The sequence below is a fragment of the Ochotona princeps genome, chromosome 1 (genome assembly GCF_030435755.1).
Source record: "Ochotona princeps isolate mOchPri1 chromosome 1, mOchPri1.hap1, whole genome shotgun sequence".
Classification (NCBI taxonomy): domain Eukaryota; kingdom Metazoa; phylum Chordata; class Mammalia; order Lagomorpha; family Ochotonidae; genus Ochotona; species Ochotona princeps.
The window spans coordinates 50,293,826-50,311,390 of record NC_080832.1 but is presented as its reverse complement, the minus strand read 5'-3'; the positions used below and the strand labels follow the sequence as shown (position 1 = coordinate 50,311,390).

Sequence of the window (17,565 nt, the reverse complement as noted above, 5' to 3'; positions counted from 1 at the left end):
CTCTGATTGCCTTGAACAGAGAGCAGCGCAGCGAGAGCAGAACAGGTCAAAGGGATCATGAACAGGCCCTAGGATGGGGAGCTGGACGCTGTACAGGACACTGCAGGTCCTACTGCAAAGACCAAGCCTGAAACAGCGGGAGCAGCTGAGGTCACACCCAATTAGACACTGAGGAGTGGAGCCAGTGGCCCCATGTCAGGCAGGTGACAATGAAAAGGAAAGTAGGTATAAGCTTGCAGTCTGTTAGTTTACTCTAAAATATTCATCTTGAAATGAACGGCTGCTAGCATTGTAATTGTGCGGTCTTGGGCCGAGGAAGATCCGGGCTAAGTTTAATGCCATTGCTACGTGGGTGGCGCTGCAACTCTCAGGCCAGGACCTGCAGGAGTCCACCCAGAATCCGTGTGGGTTTGTCCCACTTGCAGTCTAGCTGGCCTGGCACATGCACTGGAACAGGGGCACAGGGAGAGCCTGGTGAACCTGGGAGAAGAGTGGGAAGCAGGGGCGGGCTCAGGTCCTCCTGCTGCTGACCAAGGTCAGGCTGTGATGGGCACCAGGGGGACTGGAGACTGGCCAGCACTTGGCTTGAGGGTGAAGGAGCTGAAAGAAGGCCTTCCCCCAGGATAACAAACAGGGCAGAGGCCACAGGCCAGGCTGGGGTTTGCAGCTTCACTACGCGGAGGGCGTTTTCTGGAGAGAACACACGCACCCTCTCCAGATGCACAAGACGCGCTCACTGCCAAGCACTGCCAAAGGAGGATTTCCAGAAAAGCCTCGTGAAAGTCAACAGGCTATTAAGACTGATCCTGGGGAAAAAAAGCTCAGTGTGCAGGCTAGTGCTGTGGCCGCGTGTGTTCTGGGGAGGCGGAGGCGTGGGGGTGGCCTGGGAGACAGCGGCAGCTTTGTGCGCCCTGGGGCCGGCGCTGGTGTTGCTGCATCTCCGCGCAGCACGCCGCAACAGGCTCCCCCGCACCATGCAGGCGCTGCTCTTCACCTCTGTCCTGCTCAGTGAGCTGGCACAGGTAAGTCCGTTCCCCTTACTCCAGACGCCGGAGCCGTCCCGAGTGCTCCCGAACCAAAAATAATGGGAAGCAGTGGGGATGCGTTCCGTGTGCAGATATTTGGAGAGAGAAATAAGCAACCATTTTTTCCCCTCTGGATCAAGTCTTGTTTGAGTACATCAGCTTCAGGCAAGCAATATGCCTTTCGGGTCTCGGCGCTGAAGCCAACCTCCTGTGTTTGCACAGACTCCAAGCTTTGCCACTTGTCTAACCTGGCAGGCGGGGTCTGTCCTAGGAGCGGGGGTGGGGGGGCTGGGGGACGAGGCCAGGCCTCTGCTGGCCTTCTTTGCAAAACGATGCAAGGAGCCCCTTACCAAGTGTGTTTTAGTAACTTGTATTCAGTTCAGTCTGTTCTGCTTGCAAGGAAATTTCCAGAACACACATTTCCTAAGTATGGTTTTAGGAAACCTTTTTCGTTTGAGAGAGGATGGTGGGGAGAGAGGCAGACGGTTTGGCTCATTCACAAAGCGGCCTTGGTCTCTGCATGGTTCAGGTGTTTTTCTCACTGTTCCCCAAAGGGAGGCAGTCCTCGCAAGTTTTGAAAGAATTCCAGCTGCAGACGGAAAAGCAGTTGGATTGAACGTTGAGCAAGTTATTACTGAGTATAACTCCATGTAAGGTGAAAGCAGAACACCTCATTAGGGAGGCAAGTACATGGCGGAGGTGACAGCTGGCCCAGTGGGCGCAGCGGAGATCTTCTGGAAGGTCAGAGGATGTAGAACCACTGTGGCTTCCGGCTGTAGGTTAAGGGTGTGGCTCAGAAGTCGTGGAAGTGGAATTGAGCTGCTGTGGGTAGATTTACCACTCCCGAAGGACTGGAGTGTCAGGGATTAGGTCGTGTGGGCCTGTTGTGATGTGCTGGGGCAGGTGGCACTGGGCCTTGCCTGTCCCCGTCCGCCTTTCTGAGAAAAGGCCTGTCTCCATGAAGGGTTCTGAGCTGTTGCATGTTCTGAGTAGCAGCTAAAGTTCTGGGAGCGAGAGGGCTGAATTCACACACACACACACACACACACACACACACACACATACACACGTACACACGTATCCTACATAGAACAGTAAGAAAGCACTATGTTGTGTTTTTCTCTTCCGTAACTTTTTGAGGCGTCTAATAATAATATCTCCTATTTTTTGAGTGTCTGCCATGTGCCAAGCAGGTTCGTCATTATTTCAACACTCAACTCAAAGGTGGGGATTGTTAATTCCATTTGAAAATTTCTGTGTATTTGAAAGGCAAAGAGAGAAAGAAAGATGCTACTGGTTTACTTTCAAAATGCCTACAACAGCCAGTCTTGGGGTAGGTCAAAGCCAGGAGCCTAGAATTCTGCTTGGGTTTCCCATGAGGATGGCAGGGACCCAAGCAGATGAGCCGCGGCTTGCTGCCTACCAACATGCATGGTAGCAGAAAGCTGGATTGGGAGTAGTACCAGGACTTACATGGGAATTGCAATAGGGGATGTTGGTGTCCCAAGTGGCATCCTGGCTGCTGTGCCACAAGCCTGTCCCTGTGAGTCCCGTTTGAAAGGGGAGGGCTGGGACTGCTTCAAAGGTCAAATGACAGCCAGTTAGTGAGACCACAGAGCGATAAGGAAGCTCAGAACAGCCATCCAAATGCTCATTCCTTCTCTTGCACCGTTCGCATGGCTCTCTTGGTTAGAGACTTGACTTTTGGAAACCATCAAAATATGAAGAATGGCAAGAAATTCAAAATTTATGAGCTTTTTCATAAAACACGTTTTCTGTGAACTTTTGAAGATCCCTCCTTCGTTGTATTTACCCACAGTTGTGTGATTTCTGGGCCTGTTTGCTGCCTGAATTTCTATTGGACTGTCCTGAGTGTTTCATGGGAAGCAGCTCTGGTAGCAACACATTCTCTCAGCTTCTGTTTGTCTGCAAAGGCCTTTTATTTCACCTTCATTCCTTTTTTTAAAAAATATTGATTTAAGCTGGGCCTGGCGCAACAGCTTAGTGGCTAAAGCCTTGTCTTGCAACCACAGGGATCCCATATAGGCACTGGTTTGCATCCTGGCCGCTCCACTTTCCATCAAGATCCCTGCTTGTTGCCTGGGAAAGCAGTGGAGGACGGCCCAAAGCCTTGGGACCCTGTATCTGCATGGGAGACCTGGAAGAACCTCTGGCTCCTGACTTCAGATTTGCTCAGCATTGGCTGTTGCGGCCACTTAGGGAGTGAATCAGCAGGTGGAAGTTCTTCCTCTCTGTATCTTCTCTCTGTAAATCTTCCTTTCCGATGAATTAAATCTTGAAAAAAAGATTTATTTAAGTTGAAAGAGTTGCACAGAGAGAGAGAGACAAAAAAGGCACAGAGAGACATCCACCACCCACTGGTTCACTCCCTAGATGGCCACAACAACCCGGGCTCGGCTGGTATGAAGCCAGGAGCTTTTTCTGGGTCTCCTATGTGTGAACAGAGTCTCAATGCCTTGAGCCATCTTCTGTTGCTTTGCCAGGTCACAAGCATGGAGCTAGATTAGAGCAGGCAGAACTACAACCAGCACTCATATGGGATGCCAGGGCATCAAAGAGAGGATTAACTGGCTATGCCACAATGCATGTATCACTTCACTTTCGTTCTTTTTTTAAAACAACTTTTGTTTTCCATGATACAGTTTTGTAAGTACAGATGTTCATTTTCCACCTCTCCTTTCTCCCTCCCCATTGTTCCATCCTGCCATTTTCCCCACTGTTATCACAGTAGTCCCTTAGTACAAGCTACAAGTTTTACTTTATAGTATTTAAGTGTATCCTGATATGGAAGAAAACCCAGTATTATAATATAGAGGTGTATTTGTAAGTTTCATTGAGATTCCTACTTTTATTTGGGAGTGGACATGCCTGCTGCAGAGTACCTTCACTGTCCCATGTGCTGGTTCCCCCTGTGCAGTTCACATATATAAATAGAGTCGTATATATGTGTGTGTGTATTTACTTTGCATATTGGCTGTCTTATATCAGAGAGACCATCTAGTATTTGTCCTTTTTGGACTGGCCTTCTTGACTAAGCATAATGGTTTCCAGCTCACCTTCATTCTTACAGAGAGTTCACTGTTCATAGAATTCTAGATTGACACGTTTTTGCTTGTTTTTCTTTCAGCACTCTTTCTGGGTACCTCTCCTCTCTCATTTCTTTTAAGAGATGTGTTTATTTAGAAGGCAGAATTACATAGAGAGAGGAGGGAGAGGGGAGAGAAAGAGAGAGAGTGAGAGAGAGATCCTCCATCTGCTAGGTCACTTCCCAAATGGCTGCCGTGACCAGGGCTGAGGCAGGCAGAAGCCAGGAGCCTCCTCTGGGTCTTCCACATGTGTGCAGGTGCAGCTTTCTCAGACCCACTAGCGGGGAGCCGGATGGGAAATGGAGCAGCAGGGACTAGAACCGACGCCCACATGGGATGCAGGCATCACCAGTGGCAGCCTTACCCTGTACTCCAGAACTCCAAAACACCGGCCCCTTTCCCCCTGCTTGGATCAGGAAGTCAGATCTCCTTCCTGGTCTCCTGAATGTGGTACTTCCCTCTGACAGCTTTATTTTTTGCTGTCAGATTTCAAGAGTGTTACCTTTTGACCTCAGAGATAACCTGGAAATGCTTCAAGAACAGAAGGACAAGCAGGCGTCGCCAGGTGGGAAGTTTGAAGTGTGGACTCTTCGTTAGGGAGCAACTTGGGAAAAATAAAAGTGGAGAACCCCAGCATGGGGTATCTCATAAATGATAAGGTGTGGAAGAACCTGCAGAGACAACAGCAGTTAGCAAGGGAAAGTGCAAAAGTTCAAACACACTGCGGACACCAGGGGGCACTGATGGGCTTTATGGAGAGAAATACATCAACCGGATGCATTGTTCCGTTATTTTTTAAAGTGATGACTGTTTCATTTCATTTATTTCAAAGGGATGGGGGAGAAAAAGAGGGAAGGAATGAGAAACAGATAGGAATGGAGGGAGGGAAGGAGAGAGAGAGAGAGAGACAGAGAGAGAGAGAGAAAATCTTTCACCTGCTAAGTCTTTCCCCAATTGCCCAAAACAGCAAAGATTGAGGTCAGGCTGAAGTCAGGATCCTGGAACTTAATCTAGGTCCCCCATATGGGTGACAGGGACCCAAGTACTTAAGCCATCCATCATCAGCTGCTTCTCAAGGTTCAATCTAGCTGGAAGCTGGATTTGGAAACAGCATCAGGATTTGAATTCAGGTGCTTCAGTATGGGCTGTGAATGTCCCAAGCCATGTCTTATAACCAGTGTGCCAAACAGCTGTCCTGAAATGTGTTCTCTAAGGAGATCCCTCCAGTGGTTGTGTTGTAGATGCCATTAAGAAGCCATTCTCATAAGGAGGAAGGCCTGGCAGGAAATAATCACACCAGTGCTTAGAGTAGTACAATGGGGAGGAATGACAAAAGCTAGCAATGCAGAGACAGTAGAACCAACAGGATGTAACCGAATGGCTGTGGATGGATAGGGCGAGGAAGATGACCTGAGAGACTCCTAGCTTCTTGGCCCCCAACTTGGAAAAAACTGTTGGGGCCAAATGATGGTGAGTTTTGGACCTGTTCCCAATGAGGCATTGAGGGCGGTGATGTCCAGGAGGCAGCCAGCTATGTGGATGGAGCTCAGTGGAGAAGTCCCGGTTGGAAATTTGGTTTTGAGGCTGTCTAGGATGGTGGTTGACATCACCATGAGCCTGTGAAGAGGGACAGGAATCTGCTAAGGACAGGGAACACCAATAAGCCTAGATCTAAGAGGAATGCAGTGTTAACAGGATCCTGCAAAGTTCATGGGAGAGAAGAGCCGAGTCCTAGAAGCTGAGTGAACATGTTGGAGGGAGTAATTGTGTCAAATCCTGAGATGTCATAACTCCCTAATCTACATTCTATCTAGGGGACTTGCCCTGGAATTCACTCAAGGATCCATTTCTAACCTTGCTTTTTCATCACATGCAGTCCTGCTGGGCCCAGGGTGTTGGGCCAGCAGACATGGCACTTGGAGGCACACCTGGAGAAGCACTCGAGGCGCATCAGCGGAAGCAGTTTTGTCACTGGCCATGCAAATGCCCGGCTCCGAGGCCCAGCTGCCCTCCTGGAGTGAGCTTGGTGAGGGATGGCTGCGGGTGCTGCAAAACCTGTGCCAAGCAACCGGGGGACATCTGCACCGAAGTGGATGTGTGTGACCCACATAAGGGGCTGTACTGTGACTACTCGGCTGACAGGCCTAGGTACGAGACTGGAGTGTGTGCATGTAAGTGTCTCTGTCTGGGCCTGTTGACAAAGGCCAACACAGGTGTTTTCTGCATCTGATGGTTTGCAGTTTGAGTAGGTTGGCTAAATAGGAAGTGGGTTGTACTTTAATGTTCCAGTAGGACTGGCTCACTTCTATTGGATACCATATGCTTAAAAACTTGTTGTTTTAATTGCTGTGGTCTTGTAATGATATTTTCAGGTTCTTGCTTTTTTTTTTTTTAATTGGAAGGCAGATATACAGAGAGAAGGAGATACAAAAAGATCTTCTGTCCGTTCACACCTCAAGTGGCCTCAACAGCCAGAACTGAGCTGATCTGAAACCAGGAGCCAGGAGGTTCCTCTGGGTTTCCCACATGAGTGCAGTGTCCCAAGGCTTTGGGCCTTCCTCTACTGCTTTTTTATGCTACAAGCAGGGAGTTAGAAGGGAACTGGAGCAGCCGGGACATGAACTGGCAGCCATATGGAATCTTGGTGGATATAAGAGCAGGATTGAACCACTGAGTCATTGCACTAGGCCCATTAGGTACTTGCTTTTTTTTTTTTTAATTGGAAAGGCTTTTTATGATAGAAAATAAATGATGTCAATAGAGCCCAAGTTCTGAAAGTGACATACAGGAACACTTTCAGGTCTGTCAAAAGCAATCTCCAGTCATCCTTTTCTGTAACAGTGAAATAATCTTGCTTAAACATATCAGAATATTTATCCTGCATTCAGAAGTACTCCTTGAAGCCCAGTTGTCTAAATTATGCATTGAATTTGTGTGCTTGTTTGTGTAATAGATACACACACACAACACCAAACAACAATAAACAACCAAACCAAAACAAAACAGGGTCACCCAAATCACAATCTGATTCTAGACTTCATGGAGTTCCAGCTTCTGGTGACTGATTCATCTAAACCTATAGCACATTGGCAATAACTCAAGGTATAAATTTAAATAAAAAGATAAAAAGCAAAATTCCTAAGAGAAGAGAAGGACTTGTGTCTGCAAGGCAGTTTAACTATTCCATGAAAAATTCTTAAGTGGGGATGTGATTTTTCACCAGCAGTTCCCTTGTGAGCATGGGACAAGAATGAATCTTAGTAGTACTGTGTAAGGCTGCTTGGATAAGAGTAAGTCTTTGTAGTTGGACTGAGTTTGTAAAGCTGCTTGTTGGGCCTCTTGCTGCCTGTTGGTGCCGTGCTATACAGGTTAAGAGTGTGGGATCTAGTTCGAATCCTGGTTGCTCCACTGGGTGGCATGCATCAACTTGTTTAATCTCCCAGAGCCTCGTTCACATGATCTGTGGCTCCTAGCCTGTGGAGTTGCTGGGAAGAGAGGATGAAATAATGATACAGAATCTACACTACTTAGCATAACCTCTTGTATGCCGTAGGCTTTCAAACACATTTATTTAGTGGGAGAATTCAGTGGGTGGGAAAATGTGACCCAACAATGACTCTACCATTCAGCACACCCTTTTCTCCTAAATTGGGCAAGTCACTTCATCAATATCACAGAAATGGTGGTTGACAAGAGGGGGACACAATAGGGACAAAAAGACATTGGCCTCCCAGAACCCAAGTCCACTGTATCAGGCACATCTTTCCAGAAATAATTTCATATAAAATATGATGAGACTTTTAATGACACCTGCCTTGAAGCTCGGGTTGGGAGTCATCTATACCTGGGGTCACAAGCTGGGGCTAGGGGGCACATCCAGCTCATAGTCTCCTTAGATATTAATAGATAGTAACATTTCATTGGAACACAGCCCATTCACTTACAAAATCTACAGTTTCTTTCCAAGGGCATTTAGTGGTTTGAGCAGGCTCAATTATGTCCTGCAAAGACGAAGATACATTTCTATGTAGCTCTTTAAGGATTTGCTAATCCTTGATCTAGAAAAAACTTTCCTTTCTGTCTTTTTAAAGAGACTGATTTATTTGATAGTAGAGTAACAGATTGAGAGACAAGGAAAAAGAGCTTCCATCTGTGGGTTCATTGCCTAAATGCCTGTAAAAGCCAAGAGTGGACCACACTGAAGCCGGGAGCCAGGAACTCAATCTGGGTCACTCATTTGGGTGCAGGGGCCCACGTACCGCAGGTATCCTCCACTGCCTTCCCAGGTACACTGCCATGAAGCTGGACTGGAACACAATAGCTGGAACTCTAACTTGCTCCAGTATAGGATATCAATGTCCTAATCAGCAGATTAATGCAGTAAGCCACAATGCTTGGTCCTAATTTTTTTTTCTGGTCTGAGAATCCCTTTAAATTAATGAGGAACTGAATAGCTTTTGTTTATGTGAGTTCTATTGATTGTTATTCAATAGCTTAGACATTTAAAAAAATACATATTATTTTAAAATAACCAACTCTCAAATGAACAAGAATGTAATTTTTATGGAAAACGTACTTCCTAAAGCAAAGAGACATTTAGTGAGAAGAGTTCACATTTTTGTTCATCTCTCTGATATCTGGCTCAGTGGAGGGCAGCTGAATTCCTTTACCTGCTTCTGCTCAGCCTGTTACTGTGTGTATTTTTCTGGTTGAAATAGTGCAGCTAAAGATAATCTGATTTCACACAGGTATGTAACTGGAAAAAAAATAATTATTTTCATTGGCTTTTCAGATATTTGTGAATATACTTTTTATATTAAAACATGACAAGTGATAGTGCTTTAAAATTAGCTGCATCACGGAATTAAAAGTCACATCAATGAATTTTTGACACTGACATTAGGACATATAAATCCATCTAAAAACTCATTTGAAATGCATAAATGTCTATAATCTTGTCATTTTATGTATTGATTATTTGGAAAATATTTATATTACATAGATGCTCAGATATTGATGTATTTAGTTATATTTTTAAGAGTACATAAATTAATATCACTTCTATCAGCAAATTCTATGTGTTGGTTAACTACAAACATCTCGGTGGTGGATAGAAGCTCCCCAAATTCAGTTATTTTCTTGAAAGCTTGAATTCTACCAGTGGCAACAAATATTGTCAGTTGTTTGATGTGATAGTCTCCCTTGCTTTTGCAGGGCAGTGTTTTCTGAAGGCCCATGTTGGTCTGCCATCTTCTTCAAGTGAAAGACCTGCTTACAAAGAGGCTAGTTTGATTCATAGCTTGGAAACAGCACAGGTGCTTTCCTTCCAGACAGCCTCTAGAACGTTCTACATGTCCTTCTTGTTTTGTCATACTGAGTAGAAGACAGTATGCTCTTGCCGTCTGATTTAATAGAATTAATAGCATTTTCTCTATCATTCAGGACACCCTTAGGCAAAACCAGCCTTCAAAACTTTTTTTAAATGTACAACTGCACGGCAAGGAAAAACGCAATAACTGCTTGTCTGGTTTGTTCCATACGAAGGTCCAGCTGTTCTAACCACTGTTGCTTTGTGCTGCCAGTGCAAACACCTCCAGAGTAGCTATTTGTAGTTTGGGAGAAATTCTAAGTGTGCAGATGCCCTGAAAACACATCAGATGCTGCCAAGTGGTGGGTGGACCATGTTTGGAGGACGCTGAACCAGAAGGGAAGAACTCCCCACTGAGGGAGTGAAAGTCTCCTGCAAAGACTACAATAAACAAAAGAACTCCCTTACACTGCATGACAGGAGTTAAATACTTCATGGTTTTTTCACTTAAACCCTATCTCCCTAGGAATGTCCCCTACCCTACTGTCAGCCATCTGGGGAGACCTCAGTCTCATCAGGGTTCGACTCATCTTTCAGAGGGAAAATCCCCACCTAACTGATAGAGTATCAGCGACTTATTTAAACACAGAAAATTATCCCAGAATGGAGCCTTTTGTATTCTCTTCCTTAGAAGTGACCTTGGATGTTCATGGCTATCCTAGGAAGGAGATTCCAAATGGGGTCTAAGACATTCATGACTGTATTCTACACAGATACACAGCTATCTCTTCTATGGGTTCTTATTGGAAACTAGACCATCATCGCAAATTGTGACCTCCTTGGTGATTTTGTTTTTTCTCCTTTTCAGACCTTGTAGCTGTGGGATGTGAGCTGAACAGGGTCCATTATCGGAATGGCCAAGTATTTCAGCCCAACCCCCTGTTTAGCTGCCTGTGTGTGAGTGGGGCCATCGGATGCACCCCTCTATTCATCCCACAGCTGGCTAACCAATTCTGCGGTGGAAAGGAGTCCGACCAGCCCCGCTGTGGCCTGAGATCCTTACAGCAGCAGCTCTCAGCAAGCTACGCAACCATGCCAGGTGCTCATAAGTGCAGCTATCATTCTTACACGACTTCTGGTGGTTTACTTCCATTTTTAAAAAATCCAGTTATTCTGTGAATATTTATGGCTCAGGGCTCAGAGGGAGATTGAGTTTGAGTGTTCCACCATTTTCTGCCTGCTTGAGGCAGGCCTAGACTAAGTATCTGAAAAGGAAACATGATAATGCATTAGGCTTTTTTTCCAGTACAGTAATTCAGTTTTTAAAAATTTTAGTTGGTCAGGAAACTGTTAAAATAGTATACCTCAGCTATTGCCAACCTCTTTTCAGAAAAAATTCAGTAAGTTTTGTTTATGTGTGCCCTGGAAACACTTGTAGTGGCGTTATTCTATTAAGGGCAAGAATCTTCATCATCCTGTTTCCCAAACTTTCTTTTTTTTGATCGTTCAAATATGTTTATTATTTACCATGATACAGTTTTATAAGTATAGTAAGGCCCCAGAATTTCAAAGGCACATTTTCTGTACAGTATAAGCAGAAATTTGAGGGTTCGCATGTCTTAAAATTTTCATTATTCCTAGAACTAGAAAACTGATAAAACTTTCATTCACTCTAAAATTGAAGTTTAACAATTCCACTTCTGTTCTCCAAACATGCCTCTCCCTGTACACCACACACGCACGCACAGACTTTTTTAAAAATTTGTTTTTATATTTTTATTAATATTTTGCATTATGTGACAGTTTCATAGTCTCTGGGAATCCCCCCACCCCTACCCCTCCCCTCCCCCCTGGTGGATTCCTCCACCTTGATGCAGCATTACAGTTCAAATTCAATCAAGATTCTTTCCTTGCAAACATATACCAAGCATGGAGTCCAGCTGCTTATTGTCCAGATGGGTTGAACAGTTTCTTGGGGAGACCATTTCTGGTCCGAAGTTAGAGCTGGTATAATATCATCACAGTCAATTAAGAGTCCCAATATAACATCAACAGCAATTTGCAATATTATGGAATTGACATGGTTTTGAGTAACCAGTATGTTAAAAAACAAAACAAAACAAAACAAAACAAAAGCAAGTCCTAACCACCACCTATGATTAGCTCATTGACATCTCAATTTTAGTTTATATACAGGACCGGACCGGCTGCTATATACCTTAAAATGGCTATAGGGTACCATTCAGCTGTCTCGTGTCTATTTCATTTTCATATTTAGCCATTTGTTGTGTTGAAGTATAATTTTGTTGATCTTGACAGATTTTGGGATAATCCAGACTGGCTTGTAACTCTAACAAGATATTTGTCGACATTTAAGGTGCAGAACATTTTTTTTGGGGGGTGTGTGCAGGAAAATCCTCAACACCATGGTGAGGAGTGACTAATCTTTGTGTCCCACCCAGCAAGGCATGAGCCAATCCACACCAGCTCTTTCCTGTCAGATTTCAAGCTCTGCTTTCTGTTGTTTGTCTATTTATTTTAGGTTTTTTTTAGTTTGTATGATTGTTTGCTATGAGGGGTTTTCGAAGCGATCCCGATGGTCATTGCAAGGGAGGGCGGGGGTCCAGAGGTGGAGCCAGGCTCGGACCAGAGAAAGCTCTCCTCCCTGGTCCCGAAGGACATTTATTGTTCTTCTGTGTCTGCGGACCGCTCAGGGCTTCTGGTTGTCTTTCCGATGACGTTGGTTTCTGCGCGGTAGTGTTTGGACTTCTTCCATCCCCTGGGGAAGCTCCAGTTGGGGGTGGGTGACCTCAGAGTACTCAGCCTCCGAGGGCATCCAATTCCCTGTGGCCTCCTTGGCAGTTGGGATATAGTCCTTGTTGCTCGTATTAATAGTTTGTGGTGAAGGTCTGGGAGTCTTCGTGGTTGGGATCCAAGCTTCCTCCTTACCACCTGCTCCACTCTGGAGTGCCCCCCTGCTCCACACACATGACCTCTTGTTAAGAGGTTGTGAGGATCGCACCCGATTCTCCCCTCATGCATTGGTATAGTAGTTTTATTGTTGTTTAGTGCCGCTTTGAGTCTGTTGTCTATGAATTACCAGATTTGATCTTGATAGGCTATATTGTACTTTTTTCTCACTCTTTTTATGGTCCTGAAAGATTTCCCTGCACTCCCTCCCCATTGCCGGTTAACATAGCGTATTGAGGGTATAGTAGGTTTTACAGTTTTTCGATGTAGATCTTAAATATTCTGACATTAATTGTTGGTTTATAGATTATACCGCGTTATCTTATTGCATTGGATACAGGTTGTTAGAGATTGCACTAATATTACAATATACAGGTACTATCTTCCAAGTTGTCATCTTTTCATCTCAGATTAAGGTGAACATGTGGTATTTAACCTTTTGGGATTGGTTCATTTCTCTTAGCATGATGGATTCCAGTCAAGCCCATTTGTCCACAAAGAACTGCATTTCGTTTTTTTTAATAGCTGAGTAGTATTCCATAGAGTAGATGAACCATAGCTTTCTTATCCAGTCTTCTATTGATGGGCATTTTGGCTGCTTCCAGGTTTTTGTGATTGTAGATTGTGCTGCTATGAACATAGGCGACGCACAGACTTTTGAAGCACATTACTCATGTGTACACATGGTCAGCAAAATGAGATAGGATTCATTAGTTGTGATCTCAAGGACCTGGCTTCTTGCAGTTAGCTTAAATCTATTCATACACCTTGAATTCTGGACTTCTGTGAGCGTCTTAGTTAAGTACCAGGAGATCGCTTCTTGGCCTTTTGGCTAAGATCAAGTGTTAAGTACCAGGGTATTCTGAGGACAGGAGTGTTTCATAAACACACAAGTGAAGCACAGGAGAAGGACTTCAAAGGAACAAAACTGTTCCCATCCATGTTCTTAAGCAGAAATCAACAATGCCTTTTGGTTGAAATTTAGGGCTTAGTGACAATGTCATGGCAATACAAGCCATCTGTACATGCTAGGAGCTCCCGAGTTTATTTTCATTATGTAGATCTTTAATAAAAGCAGCTATTGATAGAGAAATGAATTCTATGTATTTAAAAATTCCAGGACAGGACCCTGTTATGCCACTTAATGTAACAGAAACACCCCCCCCTTTTTTAAGCCAGGCTATAGTGAATCTGCATTTGTTAGGCGCAGTTACTTAACTAACAGCATGGCATAATGAATGCTCTGAAACCTCTGAAACTATAAGCCAACTTGTTCTTTCAAAATATAAAGGAACAGTTAGTTTTTGCCATTGATTCTTAGTGAGTGCATGCAAGGCTCTTTGTAGTACCCATGTGTGGATTTTTTTGGGGAGACTGTGTTACAGCAGTAACTTTCCATGGTCAAGCTCCTTGGATGAGTTTCATGTTTGTGGACTTACAGCAGTTTTAGTGGATTCACTTGGAGACTGGTTAGAGGAGGCATCGGATGGTCCTTCTCTGTGGTTTCTTATTGCTAAAGGAAGTGAGAGAATCTCCCCAGTGCTCTCTGAGCTGGAGATTTAAATCTGGATTTGTTTCAGAGAAGTATATGCTCAGTCTCCTGTCTCTTCTCTGCTTAGTTGTGACAGTGTATTTATGAGCCATAGAGGAATGTGGCTTCCATGACAAAAACATATTTTGAGATTTGTAATAGTAATTACTACGTTTGGGCTATGGCTGGGACAGTATGTAGCACAGAATGACATAACACCCTCATGCTTTTCATAATGCTTACCAAACCCTAGGCTTTTCCTTTAAAAAAAAAAAATCTCTAGCTTTCCTGCTTTTTAATGGAAATTGAGCAATTACCCTGAGCAGCAGCTCTTGGTTTCACGTTAAGGATGGTTACTGGCAATGCGGTGATCTAACCTACCTTTATTTATTGCAGATGTGTGTCAGGTTTCTAACCTGCTTCCTGCATTGAGATCTTTACACTGTTGTCTGCCTTCCAGGTATCTTCATGTTTCTGCTTCCTCTCCCTCAGTTCTATGTGCAATTGCAAGATGTTCCTGTAGGAGCACTGGAAGTAGTATCATGCTATCATTTTTCTACTAAGACAGCATATACTTCAGAGTTGATTGGCATTTCCTATCAAGAAGGCTTTTTCTGGGTCTTTTTGAGTTTAAGATTGATACTTTGAAGTGACAGAGCCAGAAACTTGTTACGCTCAAGTGCAGACTCCAATTACTTTAATCCTAACACATCCATTTCAAGATTCACTAAAATTTTAAGGAATACCTGGATAAATAAAATCAATACGCAGTTTTGCTTAAAATGAACCAAGGGCCTGATTTATTCCTGTGTATAATGGGAATCTCCCAATGCACATATATGGAGATGGAAGAATTATTTACCCACTTCCCTTCCCATTTCTTGTAAGCAATGAATACCGCAGTGGCTCTATCAATCCACCTGCTCATTTGCCCTTCTAGATCCATTCACTCCTATGTTTTCTTGTAGTGGTTTGGAATAGTTAGCCAATAGAGAAAGTAGTGTGGACCCAATTACAGAGAGAACCGAATAAATGAGCTTATACACTTACAATATGATTAAATATTTGAAGGTAGTGTAATATCCCACTTACTAGCGAATTTTCTAGATTTGATTTTTTTAAAAAAGGAATGCTGTTCATTGATAACTTAATTTTGAAATATAATTGTTGTGTTTCAGAGTTTAATATATTGTGACATTTGATATTAAGATCATACTGTTATGATCAATATCTCCCAATTAACTAATCCTGTTAGTGTTCATTTCACTGTCTGGTTGGAATAATATCAGGAATGAAGCAGAATCAGAGAGAAGACAGACATTAATCAGAACATAAGCTTATGTTCAATAATCAGAGGATGGGCTAAGCACAAAGATGAATATAATGAAGTTTACTTAGTTTTTCAAAGATAAGGTATCTAAATTCCTCCTAAAACTGGACGTAACACTTGATTAAAAGGCAATTTGATTGAAATGATCTGTAAACACAAATGCACTCTTCCCCTGCATTTAGCTTATAAGAACCTCCCACTTTCTTGGAAAAGAAAATGTCTTGTGCAAGCAACAAAGTGGACTCCTTGCTCCAGAACATGTGGGATGGGAATATCTAATAGGGTAACCAATGAAAACAGCAAGTGTGAAATGAAAAAAGAGAGAAGACTGTGTTACATTCGGCCTTGTGGCAGAAACACATTACAAACCGTAAAGGTAAAGTCTAACTGTATGTCATTTCGTCATAATTCACTACAAAGTTCTTGATGTGTGTGTCTGCACATGCTAAGTGCTCACGTGTGCACAGGTTGTGTTTTGGAGGGAGGGATCATGTTTGGTTCTTATGAAATCACTTCTTTGGGCCTTTCCTGGCATAGTGGGTGAAGCTGCCCCACTGGCTTCCCATATGGATGCCGATTCCAGTCATGGCTACTCAACTCTGATCTAGCTTCTTGCTAACGTCTTGGGAAAAGCAGAAGATGACTCAGGTGTTTGGGCCCTGCCACCCACCTGGGATACTCAGATGAAGCACCTGGCTGTGGGCCTTGGGCCTGGTCTAGCCCTGACTACTGTGGCCAACTGGGGAGTGAACCAGCAGATGGAAGATAAATCCATCCTTGAAAAAATAACTTGGTTCTAATTCCTGAAGTTATACTAAGTGGGAAACATTAATTTAATGAAGTTCTGTAGGGCAAATTTTACCAAGCAGAGTGGTTGTGTTAACCTGCTGCTCCTGGAGCCTCTAGTTCATGGGATCTTGATGAGCCTGATTTGTTGTTCTCCTCCAGGTACATTATAAAAACAGAACCTTTTCCATTTTATTTCTCAAACATCAAATGTATATAGTTAAACCAATGGATAAAAGATTTTGGACATATTACAATTATGAAAACAGATATACACATCAGAGTAGTTAAGTTCCAATCTTAGTTATGGCTCTCTAACTTGGAGAGGGACTGCATCACTTCCAAAATGTTCTGCCTTTGGATGGTATACCTGTCCAACGATCATCATAACACATTATCCTCAGATGGCCTGGTATCATGAGGGCTTGTCCTACCTTGTAATAACCTGGCAAAGTGACTGTCTCAACATTGAATATCTTTTAAAATGCTACAAAATATTCTCATCCCCAAGTAATTCCCTATTATGTTGGCAAACTGACAACACAGTTTTAAAGGGATTCAGATATTCATCTATCCATCCACCCAGAGCTGTCTGAGCTGTGTTTAGGAATTTAGAAATAATTGGTTGATGAAACATGGCTCTTAAACAAAGTACAGAAATTTCCATTGCAGAATTGGGTACAAGATAGATGAGCAACACTGAGAAGGGGGTCCTCTGGTATGGCAGCAGGAAGAGACAGCTCTTTGGTGATGGGAGATTTAAAAATCAGAGTTGAGGGCCCTGGGAGTGACTAAATTGCAACTATCATTGTCCCAGAGAGAACTACATCTGTATGTTTATACCATAAAATGTTCTTTTTAATTTTTCTAAACTATTGTAATCAAATTTAAAAAGTTTTTTTTTTCTTTCAGATTTCCAAAGGAAAGACCTGTCAACCTACATTCCAACTCTCCAAAGCTGAAAAATTTGTTTTTTCTGGATGCTCTAGCACGCGGAGCTACAAGCCCATTTTTTGTGGAATATGTTTGGATAAAAGATGCTGCATCCCTAATAAGTCTAAAATGATAACTATTCAATTTGAGTGCCCAAATGAAGGGTCATTTAAGTGGGAGATGTTGTGGATTACATCTTGTGTGTGTCAGAGAAACTGCAGAGAACCTGGGGATGTATTTTCTGAGCTCAAGATTCTATAGAAGTGTAAAAGGAAGAAAATTTAGGGCAATCATGTTATGTAGTAAAATAACAAGAATTAAAAGGGTAGCTGACCTACAATTACTGGTTTAAAAGAGTAAAAATACCGACCTATTGTTATATCACTGTATTTAAGGCACTAGAAATTTTTAAAGGAAGTTATTCTAAAATATATGAAGACTTTGAAATCTTTAATAGTTACCTCTTAATTCAAAAATATAATTATGTAATGTGGAGACACTGGGCACCATGTAAGCACCCCTAATATAATAAAAAATTGTGTAAGAGAATTTTTATAAGATAATGTAGAATACAC

The 17,565-nt window shown here is 43.1% G+C and overlaps 1 protein-coding gene across 1 annotated transcript; it reads left to right on the top strand.

The window, feature by feature from the left end:
- Window positions 1-974: 974 nt before the first annotated feature.
- On the top strand, window positions 975-17,326 carry CCN6 (cellular communication network factor 6). Its single transcript, XM_058671376.1, has 5 exons — window positions 975-1,022; window positions 6,009-6,303; window positions 10,309-10,539; window positions 15,454-15,647; window positions 16,970-17,326. The coding sequence occupies exons 1-5, from the start codon at window positions 975-977 to the stop codon at window positions 17,249-17,251; spliced, it is 1,050 nt and encodes a 349-aa protein (XP_058527359.1). The 3' UTR covers window positions 17,252-17,326.
- The last annotated feature ends 239 nt before the right edge of the window (window positions 17,327-17,565 follow it).